Source organism: Dicentrarchus labrax, unplaced genomic scaffold (genome assembly GCF_905237075.1).
Source record: "Dicentrarchus labrax unplaced genomic scaffold, dlabrax2021, whole genome shotgun sequence".
Lineage (NCBI taxonomy): Eukaryota > Metazoa > Chordata > Actinopteri > Moronidae > Dicentrarchus > Dicentrarchus labrax.
Genome location: NW_026136723.1, coordinates 2709098 through 2735055, shown reverse-complemented (window position 1 = coordinate 2735055; position 25958 = coordinate 2709098). Strand labels below are relative to the sequence as shown.

Below are 25958 nucleotides of genomic sequence, written 5' to 3'. Positions count from 1 at the left end.
TAACTTGTTCCAACAAGTAAATCAGATTTTAATAAACATACATATTAGCTGTGGATTTATTTCTCCTTTAGACGCTTTTATTTTGAAGCGCTTCCGGTGTCCCTGGCCCCGCCCACCCAGCTGACGGCTCTGTGCAGAAATGAAACCTAAAGACTCAGACTCAGACCCAGACCCGAGCCCGGGCTGCAGCTCTGTGCTCAGCAGAAAATGTTCCTGTGGAAATGTTGGTGGTCTCTGAATAAAGTCCCGCTCACTTCCGCCCACTAATGTCACTGTCTGTCTGTCTGTGGCAACCTGTCTGTCCTCCACTGTCTGTCCTCCTGCAGCCCGGCACTCACACCTGAACCCGGTCTAACTATGGACGCTCTCCCCTGGATCCTCTCTGTGCTCTGTGAGTTCTGTTCCTTCCTCATCCGGATCAGACCTGCTGCTGTTTTATTGGTTTCAGGGTTCAGCAGCTTGTGGAGGTCTGAGGGTGTCACCTGGTTGCAGGAGGCACACCCAGGTACTATCTGGACCACATGACCCAGGTGCTGTGGTACTATCTGGGTCATGCGGTCTAGGTCTGAACCAGGTAGTTAGTGGGATTGAATGTGTGGCAGGAAAGAGCTTTAATATTGTTTCATCAGTTTTATCTGCTAAAAGTTTGAGTAAAATGTTGTTAAATAACTATTGAATATGTTATAAATGATTCTAATGAATGCAAACAACATAGATTTCATGCATTTAGTATTTAATATGATGACATTACTCGTTATTATGTGAATAATGTCAGTATAGTTTGTGTTAAATGTGAATAATGTCAGTATAGTTTGTGATAAATGTGAATAATATCAGTATAGTTTGTGGTAAATGTGAATAATGTCGGTATAGTTTATTATAAATGTGAATAATGTCAGTATAGTTTGTGTTAAATATGAATAATGTCAGTATAGTTTATTATAAATGTGAATAATATCAGTATAGTTTATTATAAATGTGAATAATGTCAGTATAGTTTGTGTTAAATGTGAATAATGTCAGTATAGTTTATTATAAATGTGAATAATGTCAGTATAGTTTGTGTTAAATGTGAATAATGTCAGTATAGTTTATTATAAATGTGAATAATGTCAGTATAGTTTGTGTTAAATGTGAATAATATCAGTATAGTTTATTATAAATGTGAATAATATCAGTATAGTTTATTATAAATGTGAATAATATCAGTATAGTTTATTATAAATGTGAATAATATCAGTATAGTTTGTGTTAAATGTGAATAAAGTCGGTATAGTTTTGTGCAGTTTGACTCTAAACAGATGTTTTTCACATTAATCTGCTGGAAGTGGAAAGTTTCTCCGAGTTCACTGAACATCAGGTTTTTAAGGGGGCGTGGCCTATTAGCATGATTTGTGACATAACATATAGTTTGTGTCCACCAGGAAAACTTTATAAATAATCTTTAATGAGGAGGAAGCAGTAGATGAGTTTTTAAGTGTTTTAAATTTGAATTTAAACTTTTATTGTGAAGGAAACACGTTATTGTTCCATGTAGACTGACTGTGTTTTATTTTTTGCTTTAACTTAAAGGGGCAAGTTGTGTAAAAAAGGCTGTATACATGTTTAGAGAATCACTGCTGGAGCCTCTAGTGGTCGTTAGAGGAACTGCAGTTTCTGTTACTTCAGTTTCATTTGTCAGTCAAGGAAGTTGTTGATGTTTTTCAGTAACTCTGGTGTTGTGAGGAAGTTTATTTTATTTTATCTCTGTAGACTCTGTGGTCGGTGGTTTCTCTCAGCGCTGGTTTATCAGCTCTTTATGTGGCGTTTGTACAGAAGTCTTAAAGTCACTGAAGATACACGTAGTGACGCAAAAAAGTAAAAATGTATTCAGTTGTATTAAGATTTATCTTCCCTGGAGTCCAGAATCTAGTCTAGTACAGCTGCTGGAGGTGCTCACAGACATTAAAGAACAGAAATAATAATTCTATTTTAATATCTAACAACATATATAGAAATAACAATCAGTACATTATAATACAATATATATATATATATATTATTATATACAGTATTAGTGCACATTAACCAGAGAACATTACAGGTTAATGAGTTAATGATATATTCTACATATTGTTCACTATTAAGATTAAGTATCGTCTGACCTTTCACCCTCTTCAGGTGCTGCAGGAGCTCACCTGTCTTCAGCCTCACCTGTCCTCCGCTCGGCCCTGGTGGTCCAGCCTGGGCAGAACGTCTCGCTGACCTGCAACCTGACCTCCAGCAAGGACGTCACCTGGTACGTCCTGCGCTCAGACCAGCTGCTGCCTCTGCTGACAGTCAAGTCCAGCAGGGTGGGAGGATCAACGGTCGACTTCCACACTGCCAACAAACGTCGCTTCAGCGGTCTGGGGGACGGGGAGAACGGCACGGTCCGCATGGTCCGCATGGAGATCCTGGGGGTTGAGGAGACGGACGCCGGGCTGTACTTCTGCACCGGGAGGCGTGAAGGGGATGTTCATGTGGACAGAGGAATTAATCTGGTTGTCAACGGTGAGAACATCTAACAATATATCACACTCTCTCTTTCTGCTTTTTAAATATATGAAAATATTAATAAAATGACACAAATAGCCTTTAAATGTATACGTACAAACATCTGTCACTGTAAATAATTTTATAATAATATTTAAAGAAAATTCAAATACTTCTGATAAACAATCATTTTTCACAGATATTTACTGTTTATTTAATAGACTGAACTGTTAAATTCAGTTTAATACTGTTTAAATGATGTAAAATGTGTGATAATTAACAGTCTGTACTGTCAGGATGTATGAAAGCTAGAAGAGAAATGTCTGGGAGCAGCTGGAGTCTTATCACCAAACTTATTTATATTAATCATTTTAGTTAGCACTCCCAACAACAATACAACCTGCTTCCAGTATGTATCTTGCAGTTGAGACATGTTGGAGAACAACTGTGTCCTGACTGTAAATATGTGGACATTATAATACATCTCCCTGTATCAGTGCTATAGAACCAGAGCTTTACTTTAGCAGGAAGTTGCTCAACCATCCCTGTGAATTCTTTGTCTAATCACCAAACTACAAGCAATCATATTCTCACTGGAATAAAACACCAAAAGATTTAAATATTGCAATTTTTGGAGCTGTGATTGTAATTTGTAGTGTTTTAGAACCGTTCACCTGACCTCCGCCCACTCTCTTACCATCACAGTTTAGCTCCTAACTAATCATGCATGTATGCGAACGTTAACAGGCTGATATTGAAACTAAATATTACAGGAAATGCAAAACTTATTTTAAATTACATTTCAGAAATCATAGTTACGATTCCAATAAGTTTTGACTTATTCCAAAGTTACATATCATCAAAGTTAAAAGGATTCATCCTCTGGGAACCATGAATGTCTGTTTCATGGCAGATCATCTGACAGTTGAGCGAGTACTCAGCTCTTTTTTTTAGTAATTTTCTAATAAATACAGAAACTTCTGCAGCGTTTTCAGCAGCAGCCGCGACTTTAATTCCTCTGACCTACTGCATTTTATTTGTTCGTACCACAGAAGTTACAGTTAAAAACCGGTTTCTCTTCTAAGTCCTGATTCTGAAGGTTCCTGCAGTTCAAAGAAACATGTAAAGAATCATCTGGATCTCTGAACTCTGAACTGTTTGGGATTTACGCAGTTATATTTCCAGATTATTGATTATCGGAGAATAAAGGAAAACCAGCAGTTGAACAATCAGTCGCTGAATCGATGAACTGCTTCTGTATTTGTTGTTTCCAGGAGTCGATGGAGACTCTGCCAGGCTGCCATGTTGGAGTCTGGGGATCTGTGTTCTTCCAGCTTTACTCGTCCTCTTCATCGTCATCATCATCGGACTCTACCTGTGCTCAGGTGTGTGTTCTCTCCTTCTATCCTTCTACATTCACTTCCTCACAGTGCTGTTTGAGGTTGAGACTCTCAGACGGACACAGGTTGGAGTTATGTATCAGTGAATTAACTCCATGAAGGGAAACCAACAGGTGTGTCTGTGGCACCACCCAGTGGTGGAAAGTAGCACCGCATCTACTCAAGTACAAGTTTGAGGTACTTTATTTCCACGTTAGGCTGATTTATACTTCTACTTTTGTCTTTATTGTGCAACAACAACAGATACGACACTGATAAACAGGAATAAAATACACAAGAAAACAAGTAAACAAACAAACAAACAAACAAACAAACAAAAATAAAAGATGATGTGGTTCGTATATGAAAAACAAACAGATGAAGGAAAATCTTTATATTGAGAGGTTGGAATAATACAAATATATATATACATAATAATAATACTGATATTAATAATGATACAAACATATATAATAATAAAAAACAGTAGCACAGTGAGTAGGGACTTGGCTTCAAGCCCCACAGACCCACCTTATGGAGTGTGGGCTAGTAGCTGGAGAGTTGCCAGGTTTCACCTCCTGTGCTCTGCCGAGGTGCCCGTGAGCAGGGCACCTAACTCCTAACTGCTCCCCAGGCGCTTAGTCTGCCCACTGATCCTATGTAGGATGGGTTAAATGCTGAGGCCAAGTTTCATTTCATGTTTGTAAAAGTGCTGTAAATGGTGTATATATGCTGTGAATATGACAGTACAAAGACTTTCCTTTCTTTTTTCAATAATAATAATAATAATAATAATAATAATAATACTTGTATTAATAATATATAATAGTAACAGTAATAATAATAATAATAATAATAATAAAATAATAAATAATAATAATACTATTATTCATAATAAAAAAAAGAAAAATAATAATAATAATAATAATCGTCACTTTGCAGATTCTAATTATTAATGCAAATATAATCAACAAATTAATTGCTGTTAAAAATGTTTAGATTTATATCAGATGGATTTATTTACAGTGACATTAAAGAAGCAAACTGTGCAGGTTGTTTCTCTGCATGTAGTAAATGGAGTTCATATTCTGGGGAAATAAAGGGAAAAGGAGGAAACTCAACACTTTCTGCCCAAATTAGGAGCCGTTGAAGTCGCGTGCGTGCTCGTGCGCCTGTTAAAAGTCACCATGACAACGATAGTGGACGACTGTGTGATTGTGTAGCTCCAACAGACGGACGCACTCCCGAGCGGACGCCTGCATGCGCATGCGCGGAGCTCAAAGGAATTCCAGCGGCTTTGATGTTACGTCACATATGACGCGCGCGCTTTGATGTTGCCTCAGGTGTGACGCGCGCGCTTTGATTCAAAGCCAGTTAAAATCCTGGAAGTGTTTAATACCTGAACACTTCTAATAACAGCGCGTTTATTTGCTTCATTACTTTATCGGGACGGACGTTTAATCCCTTTAGCACTAAACTCAACTCACAGCTAACGGTAAATAACTCGGATTCATTTTAATCAACTTTAATAGTTTTAGTTACTTATTTACCTCGTGGATTTAAGAGATTTAAAGCTCCAGATCATTTCTATAAAATCCAGACCCGCGTCGATTTGGGACCCTGCTTTTATTGCTAGTGTTACGGTATAAAAGTTGCTCCACACTTTACCGAACTAGTCAGGGTTCAGTAAATTACTAGTCTAGTCTAAAATGGAGCCGTCTGAATCCAACATGGACGACACAGTCTTCATCTCTCGACAGACTCTTCGGCCCATCGTAGAGAAACATCTTGAGAGGCTCTCTGCAGCGCAGTGGAGCATGTTAGCTGCAGGGACTTTGGACTCAGACTCAGTCGCCGTACTTGCTGATATGATTACTGAAATGATACAGACAGCCGCCCTGAGAACTGCCGTGTTGATGTTTCACAAGAGCACGCTCAGGAGTGCACCTGAGACCGATATAAGCGAACCGTTTGAGAGTTTTAAAACTCAGCTCGGAGACTCCCTCCCCGGTAGTTTGGCTGACGCTCTTCACCTCCCGCAGGTGAAATGTCAGAGCGCACAAAGTCTGACAGAACTGGTGGTGAAGGAGGTTACACAGAAGGTAAACTCTGTTGTTCCTACCGCCATCCGCTGCCCCGATTGGCCGGAGGAGCCCGCCGTTTTTGTCCCCTGCTGCATATCCGACACAACGTCTCTTCGCTGGATGGTGTTTCACGCTTCCTCGTGTCTGAAGGCATACTTATGGAAAGCGTGCCTGTGTTGGCAGCCAAGGACCACGGAAAGCTCTGAATGGTCGGACGAAATTCTGGATTCAGAAGAACCAGAGGACCGCGAGTCAGTTCAGAGCCTAAAGTCTGCGATCTCCATCCCCACTGCGACTAAAGCTGTGAGCGACATCCTTGTCAGGTGGTCGAGTGAGACAGCGGAGATCGAGGAAGAAGGTGAGGCTGAATGTGCTCTTGTTCCTTCTGTGATCACCACCCTGGATGCCGAGGCTGCGGCATCTGAAATTGTCAGGAAAATACTGGATGACCTGCATTACCCTGACAGTGAAGATGTTACCAGCAGCAGTGCGAAGAGCGGCTCACTGAGACCTCATTTCAACATGAGGTTAATAGTCGATAAGGTCAAAGACTTTTCCGCCTCACACGGCACGTCCGCCGACAGCGAAACAGCTCGCAAAGACAGCTTCCTCACGTTTTCCAAAAAGCAATTTGACAACGTGATGGCACAGCTGATGACAGCGAGTGAGAATCAAGACCCCGACTTTCTGGTGAGTCTCGACTTGGATTCAGGATCTTCTCAGCTCGGACTCGTAGAAGCTGCTGACGACATTTTTGGAGAATCTGTTCCAGAGTCTCCGAAGCCCAAATCTGACGCTGGCAGTGAGCCCAACATACGTATCGGATCGACAGCGGGGTTCGATATGAGGAAGCAGCTTTCTTTGCCAGATTTTGAGGCCATCAAAAACGATGTCGTCAGCTTGTTCCAGGAATTAACCCGTCCAGAGGAACCTGCTGCACTTCCCAAGAAATCTCTGGAAAATATGATGTCTAGTGACGAGATCAGGACGTTTTTAAAGAAACTGACTGATAAAATGTACGGCCGTCTCAGGAGCAGCCAAACGCATCAGATTCCTGTGACTCCGTTGGGAAGAAGTCTCTCTGACTCTGTCATCTCTCAGGTCAGGAGGGAGGTGGACGCCACCACTCGGTTCCCCTTTTCTCCTGACGTTCTGTACGTCATGACAGAGGACGCAGTGAGGAAGTTCTTGCAGCAGGTGCTCCTCTGGATGGACAGAGAGGCATCGCATAAAACGAGCCATAGCAGCGAAGTGTCCGGTGCACTGACAGACATCGAAGACCTAATGACACGAATGCTGACCCCACCAGAGGAAAACATCCTCCCAGAGTCCCCCGAAGACTGCGACAGGCAGAGTCCAACACCCTCTCGCTCAAGTCGGGGATCATCTGATGATGATGATGATGATGATGATGATGATGAGTTGTCTGATTTTGATGACTTGAATCTCAGGCGCCACGTTGATAGTCTGATTTTTATCAAACACAACGTCGATGTTGCTTCAGAAGACTCACGTCCTGAAGTAACCCCTGAGCCAACAGTCGTCTCTTCCCCGTGTCCTGCAGTGCGTTTCAACACTACAGTGGCAAACTCTAAAACGTCAGGCAGTGGACTTTCAGCAGTGTCAAGTGATACCACGTATGGTTTAATCAACACCATCATCACTTGTCTGCTCACGAGGATCCTCTCAAAGGCCCCTCTGAAAACCAGGAAGTCCCTCAAGATGTTAGACGTCTGCGCTATCGTTAAGCGTCTGTCAGACAAGGCGCAGGGGGAGATCAGACTCACTCGCTCTTTTGTTAGAACCCTCCAGAAGAGCATGGACATCAGCAAATGTTTGATTAAAGGTCTTCACCAGGAGTTTGGTTCTGAGGAAAAGCTCCTGGATGCTGCAGTGGCAACTTACCATTCATATTTTGACGAGGCTGTCGTGAAGCATCTGAAAATCCACCTGAATGTCCCCTTAAGTCCGCCGCGGAAGAGCGCCGCCGCCCGGTTCTTTTCAGCAGTGGGTAAAGCTTTAATCAGGCCCTTCAGGCGGTGCATCGTGGGCAGCACCGACGATTAAACCACAATCCCCACTCTGCGTCTTTTAACGTCTGGAATAGACCGCATTCATCTTGAGGGAGACAAGTTAAGGGAATCAGAAACCTTCACACCTTCCATCTCACATGAGTCGTAGTAAGTCAGATGAGGTGGAGGGTAGCGGTGGCAGAGACCTGAAGAACTTCTTTCCTTCAAGATGAATGCCATCGACAGACCTTTCTCACAGTGGGCATTTAGACAGATTACATCAGTTCACGTGATCCAGTTAGATGTGGCTCACCGACACATCTACGCAGTTAAACTTGAGTTTGAGGAGTCAAAATGTCCGGTGTGAGAAACGTCTCGGGCCACGCGGCAGCTCAGTGTTTCACACTGTGGCCTCGGTCAGGGTTTGATTCACAGCCTTGATCTTCGCTGTATGGAGTTTATATACTCCCCGTGTTGGCATGAGTTTACCCCGGGTGCTCCGGTTTCCTCCCATATAACATCAAAAGTAGATAATCATTCAAATAAATACATTAATATTTAAAACTGAGTTTAATTTTGGTCTTGTTTCTTTCTGCTGTCTGATGTTGACAAGTTCTAAACACCAAAACCAGAATCAGAAAACAAATTGTATAAATGTGTAACAAATGTATTTGGATGTGTACAAGTGCCCCCTTTTTTAGCTCAATACAACAAAATTAACTCCAAAATAGAAGATGTACAGTGGGTTCGGAAAGTATTCAGACCCCTTTAAAATGTTCACTCTTTGTTTCATTGCAGCCATTTGCTAAAATCAAAAAAGTTCATTTTATTTCTCATTAATGTACACTCAGCACCCATCTTGACAGAAAAAAACAGAAATGTAGAAAGTTTTGCAAATTTATTAAAAAAGAAAAACTGAAATATCACATGGTCATAAGTGTTCAGACCCTTTGCTGTGACACTCATATTAAACTCACATGCTGTCCATTTCTTCTGATCCTCCTTGATATGGTCCTGCTCCTTCATTGGAGTCCAGTTGTGTTTAATTAAACTGATTGGACTTGATTAGGAAAGGCAAACACCTGTCTATATAAGACCTTACAGCTCACAGTGCATGTCAGAGCAAATGAGAATCATGAGGTCGAAGGAACTGCCCAAGGAGCTCAGAGACAGAATTGTGGCAAGGCACAGATCTGACCAAGGTTACAAAAGAATTTCTGCAGCACTCAAGGTTCCTAAGAGCACAGTGGCCTCCATAATCCCTAAATGGAAGAAGTTTGGGACGACCCGAACTCTTCCTAGACCTGGCCGTCCAGCCAAACTGAGCAATCGTGGGAGAAGAGCCTTGGTGAGAGAGGTAAAGAAGAACCCAAAGATCACTGTGGCTGAGCTCCAGAGATGCAGTAGGGAGATGGGAGAAAGTTCCACAAAGTCAACTATCACTGCAGCCCTCCACCAGTCAGGGCTTTATGGCAGAGTGGCCCGACGGAAGCCTCTCCTCAGTGCAAGACATATGAAAGCCTGCATAGAGTTTGCCAAAAAACACATGAAGGACTCCCAGACTATGAGAAAGAAGATTCTCTGGTCTGATGAGTCCAAGATTGAACTTTTGGCGTTAATTCTAAGCGGTATGTGTGGAGAAAACCAGGCACTGCTCATCACCTGCCCAATACAATCCCAACAGTGAAACATGGTGGTGGCAGCATCAGGCTATGGGGATGTTTTTCAGCTGCAGGGACAGGACGACTGGTTGCAATTGAAGGAAAGATGAATGCGGCCAAGTACAGAGATATCCTGGAAGAAAACCTCTTCCAGAGTGCTCAGGACCTCAGACTGGGCCGAAGGTTCACCTTCCAACAAGACAATAACCCTAAGCACACAGCTAAAATAACAAAGGAGTGGCTTCGGAACAACTGTGACCATTCTTGACTGGCCCAGCCAGAGCCCTGACCTAAACCCAATTAAGCATCTCTGGAGAGGTCTGAAAATGGCTGTCCACCAACGTTCACCATCCAACCTGACAGAACTGGAGAGGATCTGCAAGGAAGAATGGCAGAGGATCCCCAAATCCAGGTGTGAAAAACTTGTTGCATCATTCCCAAGAAGACTCATGGCTGTAGTAGCTCAAAAGGGTGCTTCTACTCAATACTGAGCAAAGGGTCTGAATACTTATGACCATGTGATATTTCAGTTTTTCTTTTTTAATAAATTTGCAAAAAATTCTACATTTCTGTTTTTTTCTGTCAAGATGGGGTGCTGAGTGTACATTAATGAGAAATAAAATGAACTTTTTTGATTTTAGCAAATGGCTGCAATGAAACAAAGAGTGAAAAATTTAAAGGGGTCTGAATACTTTCCGTACCCACTGTGTATATATATCGTCTGATAGAATTAACTAGAAGAGGTGAAGTGCATTTTCCACTGCTGAAACCTTACAGTGCTGATATTTAATAAGTACATTTAAAAAAAAATTGTAAAACAGAATGTGGCCCTGACTTTGATAAACAGCGGTATAAGAGTGAAGAGACGATCTATCACCCTGTTAAACACTAGAGTAATAAAACACATTCACAACGCATAACACAAAAATAAAGAACGTCCTCACACCAGAATCTGTACACTGTTTATTTCATAAAAATTAGGCCATTGACCTCCCACAGAGATTCAAGGAAAACAGGAATTTTGTCAGTGGTGTAAAACATGTTTCTGCAGTTCTATTAAAATGGATGACAAAAATGGAACCTAAGGAATAAACTTCATGAGACACAGACATATTCTTTAAAGTGACAGAAAAAGCAATGAAGCTATGAAAATCAAACGTCATAACAACAATTTCCCAAAGTGGTCAAATCACATTAAATCACACCATTCACTGAAGCCCAGAGTTAAACTTTTCCTCCAGAACTCCTCCTTTGTGCGGACTAGAATAATAAAACCAACAAGGAAGAAAAAAAACCATAACTGTTAAATGAGAACTAGAATAATCCAATGTCACTACTTTGACACAAGATTGCTCATCACATTATATTCCACTAGATGGCAGCATGAATCAACTTCAGATGCAAAGGGCCTTAGACCTGTTTGAGGATTGCATCTTGCTTTCTCTTTCCTGCAGTCTTTTCTAGAGATGTTACCGAGTACTGATCCGATATATATTTTTTTATTTTAAAGTTTATACTACTAAGCCTGTATGATTTCCATCATTGTTGTATGGGCTGGCTCAGGTTAAAACCTTTAAATAAAATAAATGGAAGTGGATTGGTGTACATTTTGGGCGGTATTGGAGGAATTTCTGACGCTAGTATCAGAACAACTCTAGTCTTTTCTTACATTTGAACACATCATATGGAGAGCTAAACCGAGTTTGACCACTGCTGCTGTTCAGTGTGTACAATGTACAGTTGAAACCACAAAAGCATGTTCATTTTCTTACTTTTTTCTAGAAGTTAAATTCATTACAGTTAAACTGATTTCTAGAGGGGTCAGAATAAAGCAGCTGATGGTCAGCTTAAAGTCCCCAGTACAGTGAGACAGTAAAGTAGGATACGGTCGCCATTTTATGGGAAGAACTCAGCATTATTTTTGATAACATGTAAGAAAAAGGCCATACTGTGTTGTTGGTTATTCATACATCAACAATCATACATGGCTCAATGAAACACTGCTTTTAGTAGCATTAACTTGATCTCACTGGAGTGTGAAACATTTTTTGTGAGGTTTTTTTGTTGATAATGAAGAATTTATCTGCCTCTGATAACTCTGAAGACACATCACACCTTTTTCACAAGCAGCCCGTACGGGCGGACGGACTCCTGCACGATGGCCCTCGTCTTGACATCGTTTGAGCCTTCAGGGACGTAGACCAACCAGATGTCTTCTCTCTGGCACTTCACTCTCTTCTTTGGGTTGATGCGGTTCTGGAGAACCACTTTGTATGTCTTCCCGTCCACTTTGGACTTGAACTTCTTGCAATACTTCTCCGCCGTCTTGATGTCTGGCGTGGAGTACACCCCTCTGCCCTTCGTCTCCTCAGTGAGCAGAGAGTTGGCAGCGGCTTCCAGGAACCCGGGCTCATCGGCGGGGTTCCCGCCACGGGTCAGGATGATGCCGAGGGAGCCGTCCATGTTGTGTCCATTGTAGGAGACAGGCCAGGAGTCTTTCCCGGTACCGAGCCAGGAGTCTCCGTCATCATACTTCTGGACGACACGCAGGGCGGCCCGGTTCCACCCGCAGGGACGAATGTACAGCTCATTACCACGCATGAACTTGGTGTCGCCATCCTAGGAGGTGGACAGAGGGGTTGTCAGGGTCAGAGCTGCAATCACTTAAAGGAAAATGCTAATATGCTACATGCTAATCACAATGTTTGCTGCATTAACCCCACGTTACATAAGACCATCAAAGCTGGATACTTCCATGATATGAACCACAATGTCTCCATAGCCTCAAGTATCAAAAACTATCAAGTACCAAAAGTTGGCACTAAATTTAAACTTATTTTAAGTTTACCACGACAACGGGGCAAATGTAGCTCAGACACAGTTCCTCCCTGCAGACAACAAGCTGAACATAAAGGAGTGAGCTGTCTAAACTCAGCCATTCATTAACTCACTCACACTTATAGGTTACATTTACTGAGCCACCTTGCTCGTGCACTCTTTCACCCACTTATTCACACAGGATGACTCACTCTTGCATAACTGTACTGACAATTAGTTCTCCTCCCTTCCTCACTCACTTCAGTTCAATATTAGCTTGCTGTATTAGTATTCAACATGAGGAAATTACATCCAAACAAGTGATTACAATCATCTTATTGATGTCAATCCATTAATTAACAGTTCAATTTATCTTCATTCTACATGTAAGCATGTGAGATAAGTAAGGCCTATGTCAGCTGACCTCAGGTTTACAGTCACATACCTTTATGTTGGTGAAGTCGTAGTTGTACTGAGGGTGGAAGAAGTCCTCGGGGTTGATCTTAACAGTGGGTCCAAGACTCTCTTCCGGCCCAGGGCCTTCAGTCAGCGCCAGTGGGGAGCTATACATGTCCTTATCGTCCAGATCCTGCAGGGATAAAGTCCCTAAACTGGGGTACTCCAGCTGTTCAAACCCCTCCTGCTTGTAAAACTGCTTGAGGGCCACGATGTTGACAAAGTCCTGCGGGGTGAGCAGGGAGGGTCCGCTGGTGGCCTCGACGTTGCAGCCGGAGAGAACCGACAGGGCCTCCAAACACAGCTGAGTGTCCGGCATTGTGCTGAGGGGGAGAGGAAGGCAGCAGAAGAGAAAGATTGCTCTTCCCTTACGAAGAAAAACAGCCTTTCTTCTCTTTTCTGGGTTTGCAGTTGTGTTTTTCTTGAAGAAAAAGTAGAAAAGGAAGAGGTGGACGTCAGTTTCTGCCAGCTGCTTCAGCACAAACAACTCACCCTAGTTTCTCTTTCATACTTTCACTTTCATTTACTGACTGTGAGTCACTTATTATAAGTCACAGCCGCTCTGGTAAAGAGGCTGGGCTTCTGTGTGTGCTCTTTGTTCAGGGCACACCACCCACCCACTACCTTACTGACAAAGTACTGCTGAATGAAGTACTTTTACCCAAGTACTGTATCCGAGTACAAATTGTACTTGAGTATTTTCTTTCTACTTCTCAGAGGAAAATATTTACTTATGTACTTTTTACATTTGTCTGACAACTTTAGTTTGTGTTCAGATTACAATCAGAGTTTGGAGGGTTTTAAAATATATTATTTATAATATATTAAAAAATTTAATTAAAAAAATTTTTAAAAATTTTTTTTTTTTACAAAAAAAAAGAGACAAACAAAAAAAGAAAAGGACTGAAAACTGAAGAACAAAAGAGATCAGCACCCATACGCTACAAACTAGAAACAAAACCAAACTAGCAATTACTGAACAACTTAAAGGGTCACAAAAACAAAGGCACTGGCTGAATCCACTCAGATAGCAGCCAGGCAACACTAGAAAGACAAACACTAACACAATGTGCAAACGACAGCAAGGCGAACTGATCACTGGTTCACAGCCGCCCTGAACTGGACACACAAGCTATTTAAGTGCAGCTGGGGTTGATTGAAGTCTCCTGATTGGTAGCTTCAGTGGACTGCAGCCACACCAATCACTGAAGCCAGGGGACAGCAACCAGGAAGTAGGCGGTCTCTGCCCAGAAGACCAATCCTCAACAGGGAATCACATGAAACACCATAATGAATATACACTAAAACAGCCAGCGGCGGCCGAACACCCCCTAAATTACAAGCCCTGCGGCTGACGTCAAGGTTACATACATAACACATAGCTAAGCTCTACAGCCTAGACAAAGCATCAGCGATCACATTTTCAGACCCCCTTTATGACGGATGTCGAGGTTGAAGTCTTGGACCAACAGTGCCCACCGCATGAGTCGTTGGTGGTGATTAAACAGCACAAAAAACAAGGGGATTATGATCAGTGAACACTGTAACAGGTAGAGAAGAACCCAACATAGACCTCAAAGTGCTGTAGGCTAACAACAGAGCAAGGGTTTCCTTTTCAATGGTGGAATAATTTGCCTGGTGTCTAGGTTATCAACACAATCCTCCATGAGGAGAGGGTACAATTTCGAACAGTAACAGCATTTACTTTGCGGAAGTCTGTGATAAACCTGGGAGACCCATCGGACTTAGTTTCTAGCAAACACGGCGAACTCCACGACTGGAACTAGCAGAAGCCAAATTATTTTGTAGGAGATACTCTACCTCCTGTTTCATCAACTGACGTTTAGTCTGATTGGCACGGAAGCATGTTGTTTTATGGGACGCGCATCTTTACCTCTATATCATGTTTCAAGACAGAAGTGTGGGTTGGAACATCACTGAATAGACTATAATACTGTTCAATCAGTACCTCCAGGTCACGTTGCTGTTCAGCAGTTAAATGCTGCAAACAGCATGACAGGTTGCAAGCATTCCGAATTTGGAAGGCGACCGGGGATGTAGGGACGTGCATTGGTGGATCATCTTCGTGGGAAGCGCCCACAGATTCTGCACAATGATAGCAGCAGCTTTAACATCTGACGGTTCGGCTACTAAGGGCGAGGAACAGCAGAGCTAACATTGTCCTCGCAGGACTGGTAACGTTCAACATGTTTATGTGACAGACTCTAGTCTTACGCCTCTGTCTGGAGTACAGAGTACATAATCAGTGTCGCTAGACGCTCTTAATGGCATACGGACCGGAGAATTTAGCGCAAAACGGAGCTGGTGATGGGCAGCAACACCAGAACTTTATCGCCCACCTCAAAACTGCGAGATACAGCGGAACGATCGTAATAGCGTTTCATGGTGGATTGGAGTCACTAAGGGTGGCTTTAGCGAGGATATTAACTCGTTGAAGGCGCCACGGAACTGGGTGACGTAGTCCAACGCGTGCTTTTGGGCGCAGACTCACAAGACAAGAACTGTCGTGCAGTGACTAAGCGGCCCACGGGGTGTGTGGCCAAAACAAGCTGTGCAGAACTAAAGCCAATTGATTCCTGCACAGCGTCACGGGCAGCAAACAAGACAAAGGGAACTCCCTCATCCCACTGTTTCTCAGTCTCGACACAGTACTTCCTGAGCATCGACTTTAGCGCTGATGCCAGCGCCAAAGCTCCTTGTGATTGGGGGTGATATGCCGAAGACACGATGTGGTGCACACTCAAGCTCTTGAGTACCTGTCTGAAGAGACCAGACTTAAAATAGAACCCTGGTCTGTCTGGATCACCCGCGGTAATCCAAAAGTAGAAAAAACTTCAGTAAAGCTTCACTACGGCACTAGCGGTTATCGAACGGAGCGGAATAGCCTCTGGGTAGCAGTGGCAGCACACATAATGGTTAACAAAACTGATTTCCACTTTTAGTTCGAGGTAGAGGACCTACACAGTCGAAATCACTCGCCGAATGGCTCTGCTATCACAGGAATGGGATGTAATGGCGCAGGAGGGACAATCTGGTTAGGTTTCCCGACAACCGACACACATGGCAAGCACGGCAATGTTTAGAAATGCCAGACTTTAGACCTGGCCAATAGAAATGTCGGAGGATGGCTTGATATGTTTTGGTTATGCCCAAATGTCCTGCCCACTTACTCTCATGAGCCACTGACATCACATGCTGGCGGCATCCTGCAGGAACAACTATCTGGTAAACAGAATCACAATCAGAATCACCAGTAACGGAGAAGACCATTTACGTAACAGCATCTCACCATCCATAATATATGCTACTTTTCATCCCTTGCTTTGTCGTACCACCACCTTGGCAAAGCACTCTTGCAGTGTCGGGTCTGCTCTCTGCATCTGGCCAAGCGCCCGGTGACTGGAAAGCCGCACCTCCAGCTAACGGCAGTTCTGGGCCAGGCGAGGGCGATGCCAGCAACTCATCCTGAACAGGCAAAAGAAACCTCAGCCTCTTTCTTCCCTCTTGTCACCGAAAAACTGACATAACAAACTGTCAGACAACAAAACTCACGATCATCTGGGCTAGTTTCATGGAACGACCAGTACAGCCAGGCTGGAAATACATTTGGGGGTGTCTGATCTGATGTCCGGATCCCATCACACTGAGGTTGATCTAGGACTTCTAGTGTGGGAGTTACCTTACCTCCTGCGACATCGTCCCCACCAGGAAACGATACCGGGATTGGCAGTTCAGGACAAACCGCTACTGGGAAGAACCAGAACAAGGAGGACTGAATATGGACGCGGTGCACTGGCCGTGGCACGTAACCCATTTCAACTCCTCTAAGAACTGAACTGTAACGACAAGCAGTTTTATCAGAAAAGGCAGAGCTGACGCCAGAATAACAGATTGAGAGCATGCAGTATCTCGCAAAGCCTGTATGGAGTGTCTATCAGCTGACTCACCAGTCAGTGACACAAAGGCATCAAACACAAATGGCTTAAAACAGTCATCAATTTTCTGATCAGATGAGTCAGTGTTCACACCATGATCTGCTTTAATCAGTCCTACCCCTTTTGCTTGAGAAGAGCGTGAGGACTGTTCTCTGCGTTTTAGTGTCAAGCAATTTGCAATGACATGGCCGACCTGGTGGCAGTAAAAACATTCCCTTCCCTCTTCAGCCCACGGGGTTAGAGGATCTGGGAGGAAGGAAGGACGGAGACTGCAGAGTCTGGAGAAAAAGCAGATTTATGGGTTAACACATACTCATCAGCCAGCACAGCGGCGACAGAAAGTGTACCTACTTTCTGTTCATTCAGGTAAACAACAATACGCTCAGACAAACACTTCTTAAAGTCCTCTAACAGGATCAGCTCTCTCAACGCATTGAAATCACTAACTTTACATGTTGCACACCATTTATCAAACAGAGTTCCCTTCTCACGGGCAAACTCAACATAGGTCTGAGCAGAAGTTTTCTTGTGACCTCGAAACTTCTGTCGGTAAGCTTCAGGCACAAGTTCATATGCTCGTAAGATAGCTGTCTTGACAGTTTCATAATCTAAGCTATCTTCAACAGGGAGTGCGGCCATAGCAGCCTGAGCTTTACCATGCATTTTACACTGAAGCAGAAGCGTCCATACTTCAGGTGGCCATTGTAAAGCAGCCGCTATCCTCTCAAACACATTGAAATAGGAGTCAACTTCATTATCCCGAAATACAGGTACTAAAGCCACATGCTTACTGATGTCAAACACTATTTTAGGCGAGCTGGTGGAGGTGGTGGAAGGTGGTGACATACCTGAGCCTCTAGGAGCACTCCGCCCTATGTCAGAAGCCTCAAGCTCGAGTTGTTTCAGTCTCACTGCCTTCTCAGTCTCAGCCTGAAGTTCAGCTTTTCTTATCTCCAACTGGAGCTGGAACTGGGATTGGATCTCCCGCTCATGAGCTTCAAGTTGCAGCCGAGCCAGACGGACTTTAAGCCGGTCCCCGGTATTTCCAGTACTGCTCTGTGGGGAAGGATCATACTTAGGCATAATAAACGGGGTCTTCCCTCGCTCACCTGCCTGGTAGACTTCCCCAGAGTCTGAGGGTGTCTCAGTACTTGGACCACTCACTGCTTCTGCTGAGGAACTGGGAAGAGGCCCAGACTCCAGCTGCTCAGTCAGAGTAATCACACCCTGTTCCACCAATCCACTAATCACTCGCTCCCTAATTTCTTTTTAAGCATGGACCTGACAAAGGGAATATTGAAGTGATTAGCTATCTCCACTAAATCATCCTTCCTACAACTATTTACTTGTTCAACGGTAGGATGTTCTACAAATGTCTCCAAATTAAACTTTTCTGCCATGGTGCTCAGTAGCCAGCAGCACTCACTCAAGCAGACAGCTGAATCCACTAATGAGCTCACTTAACTTACCTAGTAGTCAAAGGAGCCCAGCAAACTCTCACCAATTAATTAAACACTGACAGACCCTATTCCAGTGTCAATTTACAATGACCAATATACAATTTTCTTTTTAGATCCCGGACGAGCCCCCATTTATGTTACGACCCAGCTCGATTTGGGGAGCAGTAACATATAATTGGAATTGGAAAAAGAGATGGAATACAACAATTGACAGGTTCAGGTTAAAATCAGTAGTTTTAATTAATTAAGGAGAGTATGCTTGCACAATGAAATACAACAAAGGAGAGGCTATACAGGTGCTGACAAACAACTAGTACAAAAATGAAAAGGACTGGATAATACTGAAGAACAAAAAGAGATCAGCACCCATACGCTTACAAACTAGAAACAAAACCAAACTAGCAATTACTGAACAACATATATATAACTCAGCTACATGTTATCCGTTTGTAAGTAGTTACGTACTGTAGGAATGTAACTAAGTCATCAAGTACTTAAGTATTGTATTTGAGTACAAATTCAACATGCTTGTAAATAAAAACATTCTTTTGTCTCAACTGCATAATAACAGCAATAAATCAATAATGACTGAAACATTTACATTTTAATTGCATGCTAAATACCGTGCACTGTCCCTAATAAGTACATAAAGACTAACACTAATGGTTGGAGGTACTGTACCAACAAGGATGTTTAATCATACTGTAGTTGGTTTAATATGTGGATTTGTTAAAGTGAAAATATTATTTTCATGTATTAGTGTAATTACTCCTAGAGTCTAGAAAACCTTTTTAAATGTGAATCTTTGACTGTTGAAACGTATATTATATTAAATAGATTCCATGCTGGATTCAGAGTCAGTGATGCTGTTAAACCTCAGTCCCTCTTAAACCAGATTAAACTCGAAACACAGCTGTTTGGCAGTTGGATTGTGTGATCTATCTCCGTCCTCAGGCTCAGTCACCATCTCTTTTCTCTGCAGGTAGACCAGCTGCTTGCTGCTGTAGAAGCAACATGAGTCTGAAGGTTGCAGAGGTCAGTAGATCCTGTTTTTACTCCTCCACAACATCAGATTTATTTTACATCACATACATACATTATGCTGTTTCTCATAATCTCTATTTACTTCACCTCTTTTCCTTTTAACCCACTATAATAATCTTCACTGGCTGTTCTTGAATTGTCATTTTAAACAATTAAGATTAAATAAAAGAATGTTTCCACTAAATATATCTGATAGCTCTTAGTTAGTTTCCATGTAAAGATTTAACACTGAACGTGCAATAAACTCATAAATTAGCATTACTGTTATATTTATTTCTTATTTATTTCCTTCTTCATCTTCTCTGAAAACTGGAAATGTGATCCTGTGTAATACAAATTGTCAAGCTTAAATTTACAAAAGAGTGCTGTTATTATTCGATTTTTTCTTATGTTAATCTGAATTTTAAAAGTAACTAATAAAAGTCATTATCTGTGAAATTACAGTAATTATTGTGGTTTTCATTGATAAAAACTGTATTTTGACAGTTTACCAATGCTTATACACTGATAAACAACATTTATTCAATGTTTTTGTTGTAGAAACATCCATAATTATACAAGATATCTGTCAATTAACAAACAAATCCATGTAAAATTCCACAACAAATACTTTTTTACTGTTAATGTCACTAACTACATCATTTTAGAAATGGATTAATAGTATTAAACTTGAATTTAACAGTTTAATTGATTAAATAAACAGTAAATATCTGCAAAAAAAAGTATAGATTCGCAAATTTGTATATCATTTTATAAACATTTACATGTTTTTAAAAAATACAGAAGAAATCTCTAAAATAAACATATTTTTACATTTATTGTAAATGTCTGTTTTTTACTGACAGTTATGCTCAATATTCCCTGTTATCAATAAACCTGAACCTGAGGAATTATTCACTGTCTGTCTCTGCAGGACGAGTCTCTGCATTATTCCAGTCTGAAGCATCCAGACAAGCCCCGCCTCTCCAGCCGAGGAAAGAAGGGATTGGCCGAAGACAACGTCACATACTCGGCAGTGACCATTCGCCAGAACCCAAACGGATCACATGACCGCAAATAGAGCGGCTCTTTGTTGTCCAAAGGAGGAAATGTGATTTCCTTTGAGATTTTAAACAATGACTCTTTAAATAAAGCAATAATGAGCTAAAAACTATAAATATATAAAATGTCTGAAATTATGAATTTCAGGAACCTTCCCCCCAAAAAACTTTGTATATAAAAATTTTAATTCTTAATATGCTGACGACTGTTCTCTCTATGAGTGTAATGTTTTTATTTAGTTATGATTTTTAAAGCTATTTCACTGACCTTTGTTTATATTAAAATGTGATACTCTGCTTTGCTTTTAGTTTTAGAGGATTAGTCGATATTTTATACCACAGAATAATGTTAAAATGTTAATGGAGCATTGTTACTGCGTCCATATAATGATACAACGTTTATATGCAGTAATATGTAGCAGCCACTGTTTTATGTATCTGTCATTTTTAATAAATAAACTCTGATAAAACATTGATGTGAGCTCAGGTGTCATTTGTTTATGAAATGGTTGTTATTTACGGGGGCTGCTCAGAGAATTACATTAAAGAAATAATATAATTAGCTGTTTATGCTTTTTCAGTTTGTTGCGAGGTAAAAATGCTCTTTAAATATTTTGTTAATTATTATTAATTATTTTTCATAATCTATTTTATTCTGAAAACTTTTACAGAAGGGCTTGTTTATTATGTCATATTTTATCAAACAATACTTGCAAAATTGTTGTTTTTATTGTTGCTGACAGTATTTTCTCATTTATGGAGCGATAAAAAGAGATATCCTAAATTCCCTCTCTATATGTCAACATATAAAAATATAAAACAAGAATTTTGAACCTGGAATTTATACAAATTAACATATTTTAAATTAGATAATGCATCATTTGCATATTTAAACATAATATTTAAGAAAACTTAATTAAAAATAATTGTCTCAATGTAAAAAAATCAACTGGGGAAGTTTCATGATGATATCTAAAAGTTAAAATGTTAATGTTAAATGTACCCTGTTAGTTTCTCCTCTTAATGTTTGCCTGTCTTCTGATGTGTTAAAGCTGCTGTAAGGTAAATGTCTCTTGAAAGGAAAATAAAGTTAAGTGAAATAAAGTGCAGACAATATGTAAATCAGTGTTAATCACATGAACAGTATGTTTATTTTAGGAAAGAGCATTAACATGAACAGTAACAGCCTCTTTGCACTGAGAGTTTCTGCTGGAGTCTATTTGGCGGCAGGTCTGGTGATGACAGACGAGTAGATGACGTTGTGGTGGTTCTGGTCTGGCGGAGTCCTGCTGGGTCTCTCCTTCCAGTTCTGCCGGCCCAGAGAGGCGTAGTGGATCGTCTCCTCCGGCAGAGACGGACTCTCGTAGGCCTCGCACTCTGCAGAGACAGACAGGTGTATCAGAGGTGGAGACGGACCCGAGTACAGACCTGCAGCAGGATCCGAGCTGACGGCGTTACCGGTCTGTCTGCTGGACGTCTTCCACGGCTGCAGCTCGGTGTCTTCATGCCTCTGTGAAGCTGCAGAGACAGAACAGAGCTGAAGGTGGCAGCAGTTTGCTAAAGGTGCTCTTCAAATGTCTTCTTAAAAGTTGCTTTAACTAACTTCAAAATGTAAAAAACATGTTTAAACTGATCTGAAGGTTTTTATAGAACCATAAATTATGTAGATATATAGAACCACGTATGGAAGACCAAAACCTGAGGAAATAAACACATGAAGTGAATCAAACAGTAAATAAACAAAATAAAGTTCCACAATGAAAGAATAGAATTTAGAAGATGACAGAGAAAAATCTGTGAAACTTGATATTAAATAAAACGTTTACATGAAAAATCTTTGAAGGAATAAGGAATATTCAAAATTTTGGACAAATTCCATGACGTGTTGACCAATCAGAGCGCAGAGAGTAACGATGTTGTTGGTGCTGCGAGGTCGAACAGCGAAACAACACGACAGCCAGTATCGCACACACCGCTTCAGACGCCATGTTTGTTTGTATTCTTGTTCACAGAAGTCGGTCTCTAGCCCCTCCTTCCTGGTGACATCATGCAGGTGAACGTCTTTTGACTGATTCAAGCCAATAATTTATGTCCCTATAATCTCACACAGTGACCATCACGCAGTCTGAACCCCATTATGTAACATTATTTATGAAACACTTTCCGTACGTCCGACCACCGACCTGTACGTCTGTGTTTCTTCCTCCTCCTCCTGCACTTCATGCCGGTCAGTAAAACACAGACAGCGACCAGGAGCAGGACCATCAACCCCAACCCGGCGACAGCAACTATGAGCAGAGCTGAGAGACCGCGGACAGAACATCTGGTCAACAAACACTCGACAACATCTGTAAAGCTTTGTGTGTGAGACAGCGAGAGAGAGCAACCGACCGTTCTCAGGTCTCTTTTTCTTCTCCTTCTTTCTTTCAGTCTCATCTAAAGGAAGAACATGAAACACAAACCGAGATCAGAGACTGTTCATACAGTTTAACGTATAAAACAACATTCACAGTCAGTGAAGTGTATCCAGTTAATATCTGCTCCATTTCACCGGGAATTATTCTCCTTTTTACTGCAGTACATTTATTTAACTGCTATACTTACAAGTTACTTTAATCTGACATAAAAATATATGATTACTTATTGATTAGATCTGCTCAGGTTGGAGTTGTGCTCTGAGGTTCTTGAGGTATTTATTTAAAAACAATAAAGTTGTACATTGCCCCACAATTGTCGCACAAAATAATAATTCTGTACACAAATTATTATCTTGAGAAAATCTTCTTTTGGGAGCTTGACGTCTCCATATTATATCAATACTCATTGATATAATATCATTAATATCAATATCATTTTTGCAAACTGAGAACTTTTTTGACACTTCTGTACTTTTACTCAAGTAAAATTCAGAATTTAGGCCTTTTACCTGTAACAGAGTATTTTCACTCTGTGTTATTGTTTGTAACGCCTGCCATCGGGTCAGAGGTGGTAGAAACACAAACACTACCACTTTTGTCCACTGGGGGCGCCAGAATCAACACACACTTTGGACTTAAAGTAAAAGGTGTGATCATGTGTTGTTCCAATAAGAGAACAAAACAGCCCATTTGTTCACCATATGAAGATCAAACTTCATTTTCATACATAAAACTTACATAAATAGTCAAATAATTATGGTTAAGGGTTAAAGTTTAGCACTTAAAACCAGTTTATATAAAATATGTCTGGTCTTTATGTCGCTGTATTAATGTAAATCAATCCTACCTGTTTCTGTCACAGCATCTGTTGTTGTTGTTGTTGTTGTTGTTGCTGTTGTTGTTGTTGTCCAGGCGGTTTGCTCCGTGCTGGTTGGCTCCGGCTGCACTGATCAATCAATACATAAGACATTTTTACACATTATTAACAACCAGTTGCTATTTCTCTCCACTGATACAAAGCACAATACCTTTATTAAGATCAAAATGAATTAAATAATAATCTTTCTTTGTTTCAGTCTCTGTTGACTGCAGAATAAATTAACTCAGTGCTGTTTAACGTGTATAATAATATATTAATATCTATAAGGACTAACAACTTCTACAGCTACAGACAACAATCAAAACATGTTTCTTCCAATATCACATTGTAAATAACTTAAAAGTTAGTTAATTACTGTACGTACTTTAAACAGAACAAACAGTCCAATTAAGATAATTAACTGAGTATAATTTACGGAAACAAAAACAGTAAAAGTACAATAAAATGATATTATTTATTTATTTATTATTAATTATTTATTGTACATTTATTTAAATGTACAATTAAATGAAAACTAAAAAAGAAAACATGACTGAAAGTTAATTATCAATAGGGTTAACATACATTAGGTCCTCCAATGAATATAAATAATATAAATATAAATAAACTTTTATAGAGAAATTAAATTAAAGATTAGTTTAAAGAAATATATTAGGCCTTTATACAAATAACAGAAAAAATAATGTGTGTATGATGTGTTTTTATCAACAAAACAATGTATTAATTCCACATTAAAATCCTTAAAAAGAAAAAAGAAATTTCTTTCTACCTCATTAAAAATACAACAATCTATAAATACGCCAATTGTGATGTCACATATGATGCTCGTAGGCCCCGCCCCTTAAAATCCCACCAGTGAGCTCAGAGAAACTTCCCACTGCAGGAACAAGAAGGAACTCACCTGTCAGCGTGGTGACTTCGCTCCCCAGCTTCACCTTGCACTGGTACTGTCCAGCGTCCTCCGGCTGCAGGTCCTGGATCTGCAGGGCGTCGCTCTGGTAGCCGAGCCGCCCCCCCTCCCTCTCCGGTTTCACTGTACCGTTTCTGAACAAGGTGAAGATGAGCTCCCACTTCTCCCTCTCCCTCCTCCGGTACAACCACCTCTGTCTGTGTTTGGAGGAGCTGCTGCAGGGGAGCAGCAGCGTCCGGCCTGCAGACACCGTGAAGTCGTGGCCTGAGGGGGCAGAAACAGCGAGGCATTGTGGGTATTTGTCACAGTGTCTGTCGGTTAGGGTTTCCCCCTCCAGTATTTATATTTCTATATAAATACACAGCGACCTTATGAACCTGCCTGAGTCACAAAGTTAGTGTCACTTAAAGAAAGTGAATGTAAGCGACAGACATATGGAGATTTCTCTTTATCATCTTTCAAGGTAAAAAAAACAAGAAGAAGCTAAGAGGAACTGGGAGGATGTCAGCGGCCAATGTCAGCATCTGGCTACCTAAACATTTCATTTATTACTTATTACTCCTTTCAAAAGTAATATTACTTTACCTATAACTGCCAACAACAGTGCCTATAACAGTAATTAGTTAACTCAATAATTCTCCTACATTTCTATTATATTTTCATTAAATGTGTATTTTCCTGTCTGTTTTATATCTGGAGCTGCTGTAAGTGTGGGATCAATAAAGTATTTTCTTTTCTTAGCGAGACGTAACGTAAACTCTTAGTCATGAGTCCGATCACTGCTGGTGTGAACCGCTGTACCCCGCCACCCGGGTGGTAACTAATTCCTCCAAACTCAAACACCTCTCACTTCCTTTCTGTAGAGCCATGAAGTGTGTCACTGCTGGATGTCTCTCTCTCTATATTACTGAACCCTGGTCCTTTACCTCACCGTTACCGTTGGTTTCATACATCCTGAGGTGGCGTTTATGTCACATTCAGACTGTGGGAATATTAACTTTTAAATCCCTTCCCCCTCCCTTCTTACAACCAACATCCTCTTTTATGCAGAGAGAAATATTACAGAAAGTTTCATTTAAAAGCTGCTTCACAGCATCTTTCACAACTTATCAGACCGACTTACTTCCCTTCGGACAGACAGCGGTTTCTGTGGATTTCTATGGAAATCAGTTCATTCATCACACTCAATATTTAATTATGTATGTATGTATGTATGGATAACTTACATACAAACACAATGATTCCTTTTTACAGGTGATTGTACACTAATGAAAACATACCTGTGAATATTATATTCCATTTCTGACAGTAGATCCTCCTCAATGGAC

At 41.0% G+C, this 25958-nt stretch overlaps 3 protein-coding genes across 8 annotated transcripts in view; 1 reads left to right on the top strand and 2 right to left on the bottom strand.

Annotated features, from left to right (window-relative positions):
- The first annotated feature begins 139 nt into the window (after window positions 1-139).
- LOC127358077 (uncharacterized) lies at window positions 140-20897 on the top strand. Its single transcript, XM_051390974.1, has 5 exons — window positions 140-391; window positions 2161-2532; window positions 3789-3899; window positions 19322-19374; window positions 20297-20897. Exons 1-5 carry the CDS (start codon window positions 358-360, stop codon window positions 20441-20443), a joined length of 717 nt encoding a protein of 238 aa, XP_051246934.1. The 5' UTR covers window positions 140-357; the 3' UTR covers window positions 20444-20897.
- Window positions 10601-13455, bottom strand: LOC127358058 (uncharacterized). The gene is made up of 2 exons (XM_051390942.1): window positions 12913-13455; window positions 10601-12269 (listed from the first exon to the last, which is right to left on the bottom strand). The coding sequence occupies exons 1-2, from the start codon at window positions 13240-13242 to the stop codon at window positions 11760-11762; spliced, it is 840 nt and encodes a 279-aa protein (XP_051246902.1). The 5' UTR covers window positions 13243-13455; the 3' UTR covers window positions 10601-11759.
- A 648-nt stretch (window positions 20898-21545) lies between the features above and the next one.
- LOC127358042 (uncharacterized) overlaps window positions 21546-25958 on the bottom strand; it is a 41351-nt gene continuing 36938 nt past the window's right edge. For 5 of the 6 annotated variants that reach the window (XM_051390914.1, XM_051390913.1, XM_051390912.1 and 2 more), the window contains 5 exons: window positions 24622-24894; window positions 23688-23786; window positions 22815-22859; window positions 22607-22723; window positions 21546-21941 (listed from right to left, as the gene is read on the bottom strand). In XM_051390914.1, coding sequence (XP_051246874.1) covers window positions 21640-21941; window positions 22607-22723; window positions 22815-22859; window positions 23688-23786; window positions 24622-24894 — 836 coding nt within the window. In that variant the 3' untranslated portion in view covers window positions 21546-21639. The remainder of the gene's footprint in view (window positions 21942-22606; window positions 22724-22814; window positions 22860-23687; window positions 23787-24621; window positions 24895-25958) is intronic. The other variant, XM_051390917.1, reaches the window with a different exon arrangement.